The sequence below is a fragment of the Mustela putorius genome, unplaced genomic scaffold (assembly GCF_011764305.1).
Source record: "Mustela putorius furo isolate JIRA1106 unplaced genomic scaffold, ASM1176430v1.1 tig00003846_pilon_pilon_pilon, whole genome shotgun sequence".
NCBI classification, from domain to species: domain Eukaryota; kingdom Metazoa; phylum Chordata; class Mammalia; order Carnivora; family Mustelidae; genus Mustela; species Mustela putorius.
In genome coordinates this window covers 20,617,416-20,630,937 of record NW_025421999.1, presented here as the reverse complement: position 1 = coordinate 20,630,937, position 13,522 = coordinate 20,617,416, and the positions used below count along the sequence as shown (strand labels likewise).

The following is a 13,522-nucleotide window of genomic DNA, read 5'->3' as shown; positions in this document are numbered from 1 at the left end:
TGTTATCTTCCATTGAAGAAAAAGCAGATGGCAATTTACCTTGTTGTGTTACAGAGGCTTGGTTTAGGTTTTGTTAGGGAAGGTGTATTTTGATTTTGTCCTTAGTTTAAGGAAAAATCTCTGAAACATGAAATATGGTCTTTACTCCTAAAGCATGTCTCTTTTGTTGTTTTAGTGGAATGCCTGAAGTATCTACCAAACCCCTCTAATTTGGTGGAACTCAAACTCTAGACTCTTCATTGTGGTAGACAGCTGCTGAAATCTTTGCTTGGTTCTTTCTGGCCATTTTTCATCAGTTCTTGGAGTCTCATTCCACACAGACATAGTAAGGGGTCAACCATGTATCTGAGGAGAGTATAGGCAGATTTGGGGGTTCTTTACTGTGTGGCTTCCTCTTTCCAGAGAGTTTCCCCCCCTTTTAATTTCTAAACATTCTGGCAGATTCAGACCCAGTCCTTTGATTCTTTGGGCCAGTAATATTTTTATTTTCTGCTTGAGCTGTATCTGCTTTGTGCCCTTTGGGCTATGGGATATTTTCAGAGGAAAGACAGATAAATGTGTATCTTATACAGTATGATGCCCTTTTCTTAAGGGTTGAATGCCCTCTTGTTTCTTCCTACTTTTGGTTCCTCTTCTGTGCTTTGTTTTCTTATATGTTTTGTTTAGAATTTATCACTGTCATCAGTAGGAGGATTAGCCTGATATAAAGTAATCCATTAATAGTGGAAGAAGCTGGTGCTTTTTTAAAAATCTCAATAAAAGAATATGTTGTGACAAAATATAAAAATGCTCCCTTTGTTTTTTTCCTTTGTCTTCTTAATCATTTGTTCCATAAAACTGAAACAATATCTTATTGACTAAACAATTATATTCATACTCCCCTTTCCCATGAAGTTATCCTTTAGATAAGCAGAACTTTGTATAGGTTTTCCATTATTTGCTACAGAATTGGAAAAATTACTCCCTAAAGTTACTGGAAATGTTGATGTGAACATCTGTAAACACCTCTATCTGTTTTTTTGTTTTAACAGTCAACTGTATGATACTTAACATGTACCAGTTACTGGTCTAAGCATTTTACATGTATTAACTTTCCTCACTGCAATTCATTGAGGTGGATATGATAAATGCTTCCATTTTTCAGATGAGGACACTCAGAAGCAGAGAGGTTAAGCTAGGAAGTGATGGAGCTGAGGTTTGAACTCAGGCATTCTGGCTTTATTAGAATTTGTACTCCTAGCCACTGTGCTTTGCTACTTCTCTCACTCTGTGCTGTGGGTATGTACCTGTTAATATTTGTGAAAGGTTTATAATCTACTTTAGGAAGAGAAATCTCATATTGTATTATGTAATAGTATTATATAATATATATGTGGGAGCTGCCTGTTGTGCCTGATACTCAGAAAAGACTCAAACACAACTTTCCCTGTAAATCTCAGGTATTAAGTCCTAGGGAGTGTTCATCATTTTTCTCTTCTGTACTTTTACAACACAATATTTATATTTCTATTTAGTTATTTCTTCTGCCTTGTGTTGCCGCTGATACTTTACAGGCTTGACTTTCCTATTAGGCTGTAAGGTCATTGAAGTGGAGATCACACCTTCATCATTTTTGTAGACTTTCTGCTTTGGCATCTAACCCACAATAAATATAATAGACCATGTTATTTAAAACTGTGATAAAAATCTACTTCTTCTTAAAAAATTTATTTAAATTCAATTTATTTAGATTCAATTTAAACATATGTTATAGGAGCACCTGGGTGGCTCAGTGGGTTAAAGCCTCTGCCTTTGGCTCCGGTCATGATCCCAGGGTCCTGAGATCGAGCCCCACATCGGGCTCTCTGCTTGGCCGGGAGCCTGCTTCCCCCCCAGCCCCCACCAGCTGCCTCTTTGCCTACTTGTGATCTCTGTCTGTCCAATAAATAAAAATAACATCTTTAAACATATACTGTATTATTAGTTCCAGGGGTAGAGTTTAGTGATTCATCAGTTGCATACAACATCCAGTGCTCATTTTAATATGTGCCCTCCTTAATACCCAGTTAATCACTCAGTTATCCCATTCCCCTGCCCACTTACCCTAAAAATGTACTTGTTTGCCACATGATGAATCTTTGTATATCCATATATGTGTATCTTGTTTACAATAGGAATATCTTATATTTGTGTTTTACTTCCAACTTTTCAAAGTTCTTTTCTATATACTGTCTCTTTATGGAAGAAATATGAGCTTTCATTTACTAATTCATTCAGTAATATTTTTTGAGAACCTACTATATACCAGCTAATCTAATGTTTCTGCCATTGTAGGTTACAGATCCCTTGTCCCAAGCTGCTTTTAGGATTTTCTCTTTGTCTCTGAAATTTTTAAGTTTTACTGTTAGATGTTGGGATGTTGACCTATTTTTATTGATTTTGAAGGGGGGAGGATTCTCTGTGCATCCTGGATTTTGATGCCTGTTTCCTTCCCCAAATTAGGGAAGTTATCCACCATAATTTGTTCCAATATACCTTATGCCCCCCTCTCTCTTTCTTCTTCTGGGATCCCAGTTCTAATATTGTTTTGTCTTATGGTATCACTTACTCTTGAATTCTCCCCTTGTGGTCCAGTAGTTGTTTGTCTCTCTTTTTCTCAGTTTCTTTATTCTCCATCATTTGGTCTTTTATATTACTGATTCTCTCTTCTACTTCATTTATCCTAGCAGTTAGAGCCTCCATTTTTTATTGGACCTCATTAATAGCCTTTTTGGTTTCGACTTGGTTAGACTTATGCAGACAGGGATTCTCTAATGTCATGTATGCTTTTATCAAGTCCAGCTAGTATCTTTATAATTGTCATTCCGAACTCTAGTTCCATCATCTTACTAGTGTCTGTATTGATTTGGTCCCTGGCAGTTGGTACTGCCTCTTGTTCTTCTTCTTTTTTTTTTTTTTTGAGGTGAGTTTTTCCATTTTGTCATTTTGTCCAGAGAAAAATAGGTGAATGAGAGAACAAAATGCTAAAAGAGTAACAACAACCCCAGAAAAAAATAATGATACACTAACCAAATCAGAAGAGACCAGAAAGGAAAGAAAAAAAAATAAAAAGAATATGATCAGGCTCTTGAATAGAACAGAGCTACACACTAGATTTTGGGTTTACTTTGGTCTGTGAGAAGAAACTGCATCCCAAATTTTAAAGGAAAACATATATATGTTTGTATATGTGTTTTTAAAGGAAAACATATATATGTATGTATATGTTATATATATGTATACACACACACACAAAGTTAAATACAATGAGAGAATAGAATTTGACTGCAAAAATGATAATTTAAAAATATTTTTAAAAAGAAATTGATAAGATGTTGGTTGAAAAAGAAAAGAAAAATTAAAAAAATAGAAAAGAATAAAATAAAATAAAAAAAAATTAACTTTGAAAGACTAAAGAATCATGGGAAAAAAGCCATGAAATCTATGTGTTGTATTCCTATAGCGCTGGAGTTTTGCAGTTCTCATTGATACACTTGGTCTTGGCTGGATGTTCTTGCTGATCTTTTGGAGGAGGGGCCTGTTGCAGTGATTCTCAAATGTCTTTGCCCCAGGGGGGATGGCACCACCCTTGCCAGGGGCCAGACTATGTAATCTGCTTGTGTTTGCCTTAGTAGCTTTTTTTCCCCCTGAGAGCTCTCTGTACAGTTTTAGAGGACAAGAATGAAAATGGTGGCCTCCCAGTCTCTGTTTCCAGAAGAGCTGAAAGCTCAGGGCTCCACTCCTCAGCGAGCCCTCAGAGAAAAGTAGTCAGTCACTCTTGTCTCCCTGGTCTCTGTCATACTCTGTGCTTACCTGGCCTGTGACTGAGAATTTCTGTCTCTGGCACATGACCCCATTTGGAGTCTCCAAACCCAGCAGATTCCTGCAGTGCCCTCCCATGCCACTCCTCCCGGGAAAGAAAGGGGAGTCTGACTGGATCTGCCACTTTTTGGGTCTCTGCTTGAAGAGCGGCGGCCCGACTGTGCTGTGGATCATGCTGTGGATTCATGGCAATGCCGAGCTGAGAACCCACTTCTTGGCTCAGTCTTTACAGCCAGCTTCCCTGCTCAGTTATCTGGGAGCTCTTCTGCACTCAGGCACCCTCAGGCTTTCTGTAACCCAGAAGTCCTGAGACCACACTGTCCTTGCAAGGATTCCAATCCCCCCACTTAGCCACTAGAGCAACATCCCTCAGCAGAGCAGAGCAGACTTCTAAAAGTTCTGGTTTTGTGCTCCCACAGCTCTATCACTTGCTGGTAGCCAGCTGACAGAGGCTCCCCCACCCCCCAGCAGTCTGGCTTCCTGTATATCACCTCAGATTCACTTCTCCACACATCCCACCTTCCAGAAAGTGTTTGCTTTTCTGTCCATAAAATTACTGCTATTCTTTGAACTCCTGTTGTGTTCCTAGGCATTCAGAATGGTTTGATAATTATCTAGCTGAATTTCTGGGACCAGATGAAATTTAGGTCTCCTACTCCTCCATCTTGCTCCTCTCATCAACACATCTCAGATTTGAATATATTTGAAGATAGAATCAGAACTAAGAGAACCTGCTGAGGAATTGTTTTTTAGGGTATGAGAAAAAAAAATTGTAAATTTTTTCCATGTTTTTGGTCTGAGCAATATGGTAAATGTTAGTACCATTTAACGAAATGGGGAACAGTGACAGAAGGGGCCAACTGAAACAAGATATATATGACTGCCATTATTTTATAGATGAGGAAACTGAGGAGTAAAGAGTTTCAGTAAACTTTGGGCTAGAAGCCTGTTTGCCTTTTTGCAAGACCCAAATTTCTTAAATATCTCAATATGTTTTATTAATAGTTTTACTTGTATGATCTTAACTCATGTTAATTTTAAAATTCTTTTAAAAAAAAAAGAGCCTGAGTAAGGGTGTTTTAAAAGCCTTTAAGAAATTACATATTTTCTAGGATGGTAATGGTCAAAGAACCTAGCACCTTGCAGATATCGGGTAATTGTTTGCTAGGTTCAGTCTCATCTTCAACTTTTGACATTTTTAAGAGCATGTATCTGTCTTGTAGTTAAGATACATTTCGTGAATTGGGGACAGCTGGGTGGCTCAGTGTATTAAAGCTTCTGCCTTCTGCTCAGGTCATTATCCCAGGGTCCTGGGATTGAGCCCCGCATCAGACTCTCTGCTTGGCAGGGAGCCTGCTTCTCCCCACTCTCTGCCTCCTTCTCTGCCTACTTGTGATCTCTGTGAAGTACATTAAAAAAAAGTTTCATGAATTGAAAGTTGCTGTTTGTCTTTCAGAAAGTAGTGGTTAAGACTAGGAATCATAGGATCAGGTTTGGAGTCTTGGTCTGATATTTACTTTTAGCTAATCATGCTACCATTTAGCTAATCATGCTACCATTCTCATTCTTAGTTTTCTCATCTGTGAAATTGGAATAATACTTATTCTTCTCACATAATTACTATGAATATGAATTGAAATCATGTATGCTCAACAGTGTTAGCATACAATGCCTATCAAATATGCAATTAAAGTTTATGATGGTTTTTTTTTTAAGTTTTCTTTTTAATTCATTTGAGAGGGAAAGCACATGCATGAGCAGGGAGGAGGATCAGAGTAAGAGGGAGAGGGAGAAGCACACTGTGCTGAGCAGGGTGCTTAATGTGGGGCTTGATCTCAGGACCCCAACATCATGACCGGAGCCAAAGGCAGCCACTGAACCGATGGAGCAACCCATGTGCCCCAAAGTTTATGGAGTTTGAATTGCAATAAAGCCATCATGAGATATTCAGAGTTGAAAGAAATTTATAGTGGAGAAAGTTTGTGGGAAAATTCTGTACTATTTTAAAAATAATTTTATTTTTTTATTAGAGAAACCATGTATGTGGGTGCATGAGTGGGGGGGAGGGGCAGAGGGACTCCTCTGAGTGTGGAGCCTGCTGTTGGGTTTGATCCCAGGACCCTAAGATCATGACCGGAGTTGAATGAAGTCAGGCACTTAACCAACTGAGCCATCCATGCGCACCAGAATATTCTGTACTTAAGTACATTACTTTTTCCAGAATTATTATATATATTAACATACATGTTATAATGAATATTTTACTGAAGGTGAATATTTGTGTTTACAGGTATTGGTTTGCCTTGAAAAAGGGTTATCACGTGGCTTTCAAAAATATCAGCAAAACTGATAACTTTATAGAAGAACAAATTGATCCACATAAAGAGGTTATAGATAGAATGACTGATTTGAGCATGCTCAGACTATTTGAGACCTACCTGGAAGGCTGCCCACAATTTGTTTTGCAGCTCTACATCTTTCTGGAACATGGTCAAGCAAATTTCAGTCAGTGTAAGTCTTTTCTAACACCCTGTGTTAAATGGATCCTCTGAGGATTTTTTTTTTTTTTAAATTTTTGTGTGGGGCGGGGGTGGAAAGGGAGAGGGAGAAAGAGAACCTTTAAGCAGGCTCCATGCTCAGCACAAAGCCCAATGTGGGGCTCGATCTTAAAACCCTGAGATCCTGACCTGAGTTGAAATCAAGAGTTAGATGCTTAAGTGACTGAGCTACCCAGGCACCCCTCAACTACATAACTCTTTGAGAGGTTTTAGAAATTTTCTTATAGTTTCTTTATTTTAATTTTTTTGAAAAAAGTATACTGTGGAAATATCAAAAAGTATATGAAGATATATTGTCTCCTTCTCCCTTCTTCCCATTACTTCTTTTGTCTGCCAAGAAAGGAAATTATTATTGTCAGTTTTTTGATGCTTCTTTCAGAAAAATTTTTAAAAAGCCTATATTCTTTTTTCCTCTTTTTTCTTTTACAGAAATGGTAACATAAAAGTTGTGTTTGCTTTTTGCACTTAACAGTATGTCTTCGAGATCTATCCGTATCAGTCCAGAAGGAACTCCCTCATTCATTTTTATTATCTGCATAGTATTACAAATTATGGATGATTTATTTAACAAGCCCAATATTTATGTTAATTTAGGTTGTTTCTAATATTTTGATATTGTAAAAAAATGCTGAAGTGAGTAATCTTATTCAGGAATCATTTTACATGTGTGAAGTATATCCATAGGGTAAATTCCCAGAATTGAAATCACTGATTGAAAGTCCAAATGCCACAAAACAATGAAAATTTTGTAAGTAGTCAATATATTGCTCTTCTATAGCAGATTTCCTCATTAGGGTAAAATGTTCATTTTTTAAAGGACAATTAATGTTTTCATTAAACCTTTTTACGTATCTAATTTGAGATGTTAAAAATAACCCACTTGCTAAATAGCCCCAGTTTTCATTAATGACTCTGGTTCTATATACACTTAGATTCAGCTCAGAGGAACAGATTATCATTTTCCCTGGAGTTCCTTCTATGCTAGAGGCACCTGTGAGATCAGTTCATTCCCTCAGTCTTTCTGTTTCTCATTTCCCATAAAACTTTAGTCCCTTCTAATAGTTTTACCTTTACTTTGATTGTTAGTCATATATCAAAGAGAACCTACTTATGGGATGTTTTTTCCTTGTGATTCAAGGAATTTGTGGGTTTAGACTTAAAAGTCCTATATCATACAGTTCCTAAGCTAGAAGTTCAATATTTAGAACTACAGCCTATATTATGTTAGATTATCTGATGATTTCAAGTAGTATATAGCATCTAGACCAGCAATGGGATCCAGTAACAGCTGTAGTTATGTTAAGGTTCTGTCCTTGTCCTTTAGTTTCTTCTTGAAGTAAGAAGTTGAAGTGTCAGTTAAAAATAGCAAAAAATGTGTGGTGCAAAAACAATGAATACTGTTAGGCTAAAATAAATTTTAAAAAAATAGCAAAAGATGAGAAATCGAATTATAGACTGTTAGTATAAAAATGATGTAGCCATTAGAAATAGCATTTATAGGGCGCCTGGGTGGCTCAGTGGGTTAAGCCGCTACCTTCGCCTCAGGTCATGATCTCAGGGTCCTGGGATCGAGTCCCACATAGGGCTCTCTGCTCAGCAGGGAGCTTGCTTCCCTCTCTCTTTCTCTCTCTCTGCCTGCCTTTCTGTCTACTTGTAATCTCTCTCTGTCCAATAAATAAATAAAATCTTTAAAAAAAAAAGAAATAGCATTTATAGATAACTTTTAATATCATAGGAAAGTAATTCTAAAATAAAGTTGAGGCAAAAAGTTTATGAAATTTTCTATTATACTTTTTTTTTTAAAACAAACTTTGGTCAGTTTTATTAAAGAAAAATTTTGGATAATTTACTACTACTATGTCTATTCTGGCATGCTTCTAATGATACCAGAATCACCTAGGTCAGTGAAAGCTAGTGTCAGACCCTATAGTATTTCCACATGCTGTGCACAATTCAGTATTATTGCCACTGTAGTATTGGACAACAGTTGTGGACAACATGGAGTAGTGTTCTATTTTAGATTTCCTCAAGGCTAGGCAGTTGTTGGTGAGGATGACCAGTTTCGCTTTGCCATGTCTGATCATTTTCAGAGTCCACTTGTACCCCAGCATGTACTCTCCACTTTTCATAGTGAGTTGGAACGTAAAGTTTATTCATTCCAGCAACTTTTTCATCTTCTTTGCAGCCGCCATCTTTTTGCCTTAGATGCAGGACAGCCCCATCCAAAGCAGTTGCCAAAATGTCCAGGAGAGAGAAAGGAAAGAGTTCCCACAATGCAAAGCTCTTCATTGCCAAATTTTCTATCCTACTTTTAAGGATACAGAGAAATTATTATATAAAGAATCTGGGAGAAAATATGCAAAAATGTCAACTGTGGCTGCTTCTGGGTAATAGGATTAGGAAAGGTTTTATTTCATCTTCTTTAAACTTTTCTAAATTAAAAAATTCTCTGCTACTCATATATTGTTTTGATAATCAAGAAGAGTAAAATGTGAAAAAAATCGGGTTATATATAGAAGTACTTTATTTTTTTTTTTTAAAGATTTTATTTATTTATCAGAGGGTGGAGGGGAGAGCAAGCACAGGCAGACAGAATGGCAGGCAGAGGCAGAGGGAGAAGCAGGCTCCCCGCTGAGCAAGGAGCCCGATGTGGGACTTGATCCCAGGACGCTGGGATCATGACCTGAGCCGAAGGCAACTGCTTAACCAACTGAGCCACCCAGGCATCCCTATAGAAGTACTTTAGAAGACTGAACATATTCTTTTATCTTTGCACTCTCCTGAAATTATACTAAAAAGGAGAATAAAGGAGTAAAGATGGTATAAACCCATAGGGACAAAGAGAATGTAGAATAGAATAGCAATTAAAGTATCAACAAATGTTTAGAAGATGGAAAGCAGATGGAAAACAGATTATTTAAATAAACTCTACCACTGAAAGCCTAAATTATTTGAATTAATCCTCTCTCTGAAAATATGTAAAACAATTGGATATTTTCAAAAGTCTTCATACACATGAAAGTGGGAACACAGCAGGATTAAGTAAGACTCTGAAGGCATTTAAACCTGGAGGTTTTTTGTTTTGTTTTGTTTTTTACCAAAACTGTAAGTAGCAGATTCAGTTTTGATAGTTTCCAGTGTGTGGACTGAAGACAAAGCTCAGTCCTCATAAGGGAGGGACATCTGATAAAAAGATCTAATCTGTAAAACTGGTACTCCAAAAGGCACCCTCCTCAGGGCAAAGGTGTGAAGTTACCTACCTCATTATCTACTTTCAAGACACAGCAAGGAATATTGCCTTGCTATTGAGTAGCGCAGGGAAACTTAACAGTATAACAATTTTGCAATCAAAATTCTCATTTTTAGTCCCCCAAACAAAACAAAGCTGAAAACAAACTAATAAAAGCTAAGGTATGAATATAGTTTAGAGTGGTCCCAGACTGACAGTGACCCTAGCCATCTTGCACAAATAAGTATAAATCCTCCCTGGAGGAATTCATTTTCTCTCAGGCCTCAAATAATTTTCACAGATAGTTTTCCAAGGAAAATGAATGGTTTACAGTAATTTATAGCACACACACACACACAAAAGCATCATGAGTAAGAACAGCAGAAAAAAAAGCTTATTAAGTTCTTAGATATTGGAATTTAACAGTTACAAAGTATCTGCATCCTATGTCAAAAGAGGTAAGTGATGAACTTAAAAATATGGAATAGGAAACTATAAAAAATGATTTGTGTATTTGAAAAACAAGAGTACAATTTATGAGAATGATAAAATTTAAGAATTGAAATTTACTTAGCAGATAAGACATAGCTGTATAGACAGTGATTCAATGCTAGATCAGAAGAAATTTTCAGATTATACTATATAGAGACAAGGAGATGGAATATATGAAAAAGATATTAAGAAACATGGAAGGTGGGATGCAAGGTCTAATATACATGTGAGCAGAGTCTGTGAAGGAGAGGAGAGGAGAGAAAAAATGGAACAGCGGTAATTTTGAGAAGTTAATGACTGAAAAAAATTCAGAAATGATGAGAGTCAACTGCCCACAGATTGAGGAAGCCCTTCATCTTACAAGCAACTAAGTAGAAAGAAATCCATGCCTTAGCATATCACTACTAAAGGAAATTCCAAAGAATGTACTTCATATAGAACAGAAGTGTTCCAAAATGCAAGAAGGAATAAAGAAGAAAGAAAATAGTAAATATGTGGGTAAATCTAAATGAAGATTGACTGTAAAATAAAACATCATATGGTTAAGAAAAAGATAGAAGGAAAGTATAAGATAGTGATAACATGTAAGTCTGGTAGAAGATAATGGAGTTAAAGTGTTTTGAATTCCTTGTATAGTCCAGAAAAAAGGTAAAGCAAAGGTGGATCTGGTTTTTTTGAAGTGTAAAACTTAAACATTTAGAGAGACCTTATTTAAGAAAAAGAATATAATATAAAAAATTAAGTATTGTGTTAGTCTGTGTAGACTGACATAACAGAATTCTACAGCATAACCATTAGAAATAGATTTTCTTAAAGTTCTGGAGATTGGAAGTCTAAGATCAAGGTGTCAGCAGAGTTGGTTTTTGGTGAGGGCTCTCTCTTTGGGTTGCACATGGCCATCTTATTGCTGTTTGCGTACATGTTCTTTTCTCTGTATATGGAGAATGATCTCTGGTGTCTCCTCCTCTTCTTATAAGGATACCAGTCCTATCATACTTGGGCCCTGCCCTTTTGACCTTACTTAACCTTAATTACCTCTTTAAGACACTATTTCAAAATGGAGTCACATTGGGGTTTTGGGCTTCATCATATGCATTTTGGGGGAATACAGTTCAGTCCATAAAATGTATGAAAGTAAACATTTAAAAAAATAAATTACAGTAAATTAGATATATAAAAAAAGCTTACAAATTTCACAAGAGGAAGAAAAGTAATATATCTTTATTTTTTTGATAATTCTGATTTTTTTGGTTGCATACTGATTGACTTTTGATAATTTTATAATACAATTTTTTTGGAATAGAAAAATTCTGTTTTCTAGCATATTTGATTGAAAGTTTTTTATTTTAACTTGGAAAAGCTTTTAGCTTCACAAATTATTAATCATATCATGTATATTTTTTGGATTGTTAAGTTTGGAAAAACACTGGCAGTTTCATTAGTAATGTGGTATAAGTTCAGAATATATCACATTTTTTGATGAAATAACTAATTTTCAATACTGTTTGAAGTGACAGTACTAGTTTATTATTGATGTCTCGTTTAGTAAATATTAGTAGTCTTAGGTTTTCTTCACTGGTGTCAGTAATGTCAAACTCAGAAAGAAAATAATAATCTGTATATGTATAATTTGACAAGGTCATTTCAGACTGAGAGTAATACATAAAGATATGGTTTGGTAAAGACAAGGAATTCAGTTTGGATAGAGTGTGACTTAATGTTAGGTTAGCTAAATGATCAGAAAAATATAGTAGAGCAGGTAGATTAGTAAGAAATGGGAAATAGTGTCAAACTAATAGTGTCAACTGGATAAGTCTAGATAGACCATTATACCTTAATGTTAAGTAATCAGAGGCCCATTGGTGGCAATATAGTCAAGTGTTAATATAAGGCAAACTGCCTGAGAATCTTAGCTCTGTCACTTAGTAAGATCTTAATTATTTAACAGATCTTATAAACATATCCTTCTAATCTAATCTAAATGTATTCTCAACTCAATTTCCCTTAGATCTCCAAAATGACCACACTTCAATACACCAAAAGAAAATATAAGAGAAAGTAGGAGTAGAGACAGGGCATTTAATCAACTACAGTTAAAAATGCCTTATTTTCCCAAATCTTATAAAAATATATGACAGAGTGAATACATTGCTAGGGCTTTCCTAGGCTTGAAAGGAACCTGGGTAAGTGTGAGTCCCTGAAATTTAAGCCTCATTACTTTTGTTATAAATCTTTCTATGAAGTAAAACATTAATATTTAAACTTTGATATACTAAATATGCATATTGTGATTTCTAGCAAAACCACCAAAGAATAAACTACAGTGACTGAAGGAAGTGGGTTATTAGATTGAAAGGGTAAATAAAAATGGCCATACTGAGCCCATCATTATAATATCCAGAGAAGCAAGGATAAAGATAACATTCTATAAGATGTGAGAGAAACTGGTTGGCATTGAAATTCTTAACTGTAATACTTGAAACTAAGAGCTTATAGGTAGAGCAACAACTTCAAAGTTTCAATGGAAAACATTTTTAAAGAATTTTTAAAGATTTTTATTTATTAGTGCATGAATGGGGTGGGGAGTAGAAGGGTAGAGGGAGAGGAAAGGGAGAAGCTATGCACTCACTCTCCTTGCTGAGCAGGGATGCTGATGTGGAGCTCGATCCCAGAACTCCTGACCCAAGTGGAAGGCAAATGCTCAACTGACTGAGCCACCCAGGCACCCTGAAACCAATTTTTAACTTTTTTTTTTTAAAGATTTTATCTGTCTTCTATCTATCTATCTATCTATCTATCTATCTATCTATCTGAGAGGGAGAGTGGAGAGAGAGCACATTGGGGGAGGAGCAGAGGGAGAAGGACAAGCAGACTCCATGCTGAGCACAGAGCCTGATTGAGGGCTTGATCCCAGGACCCTGAGATCTTGACCTGAACTGAAATCAAGAGTCAGATGTGACTGAGCCACCCAGGTGCTCCGCATTTTTAAACTTTCAATTCTGTTTCTAGCAAGACTGTGTATCAAATGTGAGGGTAGAATAAAGACATTTTGAGACATATGGTCTCAAAAATTTTTCCTTAGGTGTAACTTCTCTCGGGAATATCTGGAGAATGCTTGATCAAACATGAGAATAAAGCAAGGAAGACTTGAGAACAGGAAACAGGAATTTAACACCAAAGAGAAGTGAAGAGAAGTTCTGGGAAGGCGGGAAGCAAGCCTTGAGAACAGCTACCTTAGATCAATAGGATGCTATTCTTTTAAAAAAAAAAAAAAAAGGAAAGAAAGAAAAGGAATAAACTAATAAATGTGTATATAGAGGAGTTTTACTAATTAATTAATTAATTTGAAGATTTTCCTAAGAAATATAAGCTTAGGAAAAACCAAGTAAAGGAAAAGTGAACA

General features: G+C 36.1%; 1 protein-coding gene across 1 annotated transcript in view; it reads left to right on the top strand.

The window, feature by feature from the left end:
• The window catches only part of XKR9 (XK related 9), a 46,906-nt gene that overhangs the window by 30,967 nt on the left and 2,417 nt on the right, over nt 1-13,522 (top strand). The window contains exon 4 of the mRNA XM_004762384.3: nt 6,131-6,351. Coding sequence (XP_004762441.1) covers nt 6,131-6,351 — 221 coding nt within the window. The remainder of the gene's footprint in view (nt 1-6,130; nt 6,352-13,522) is intronic.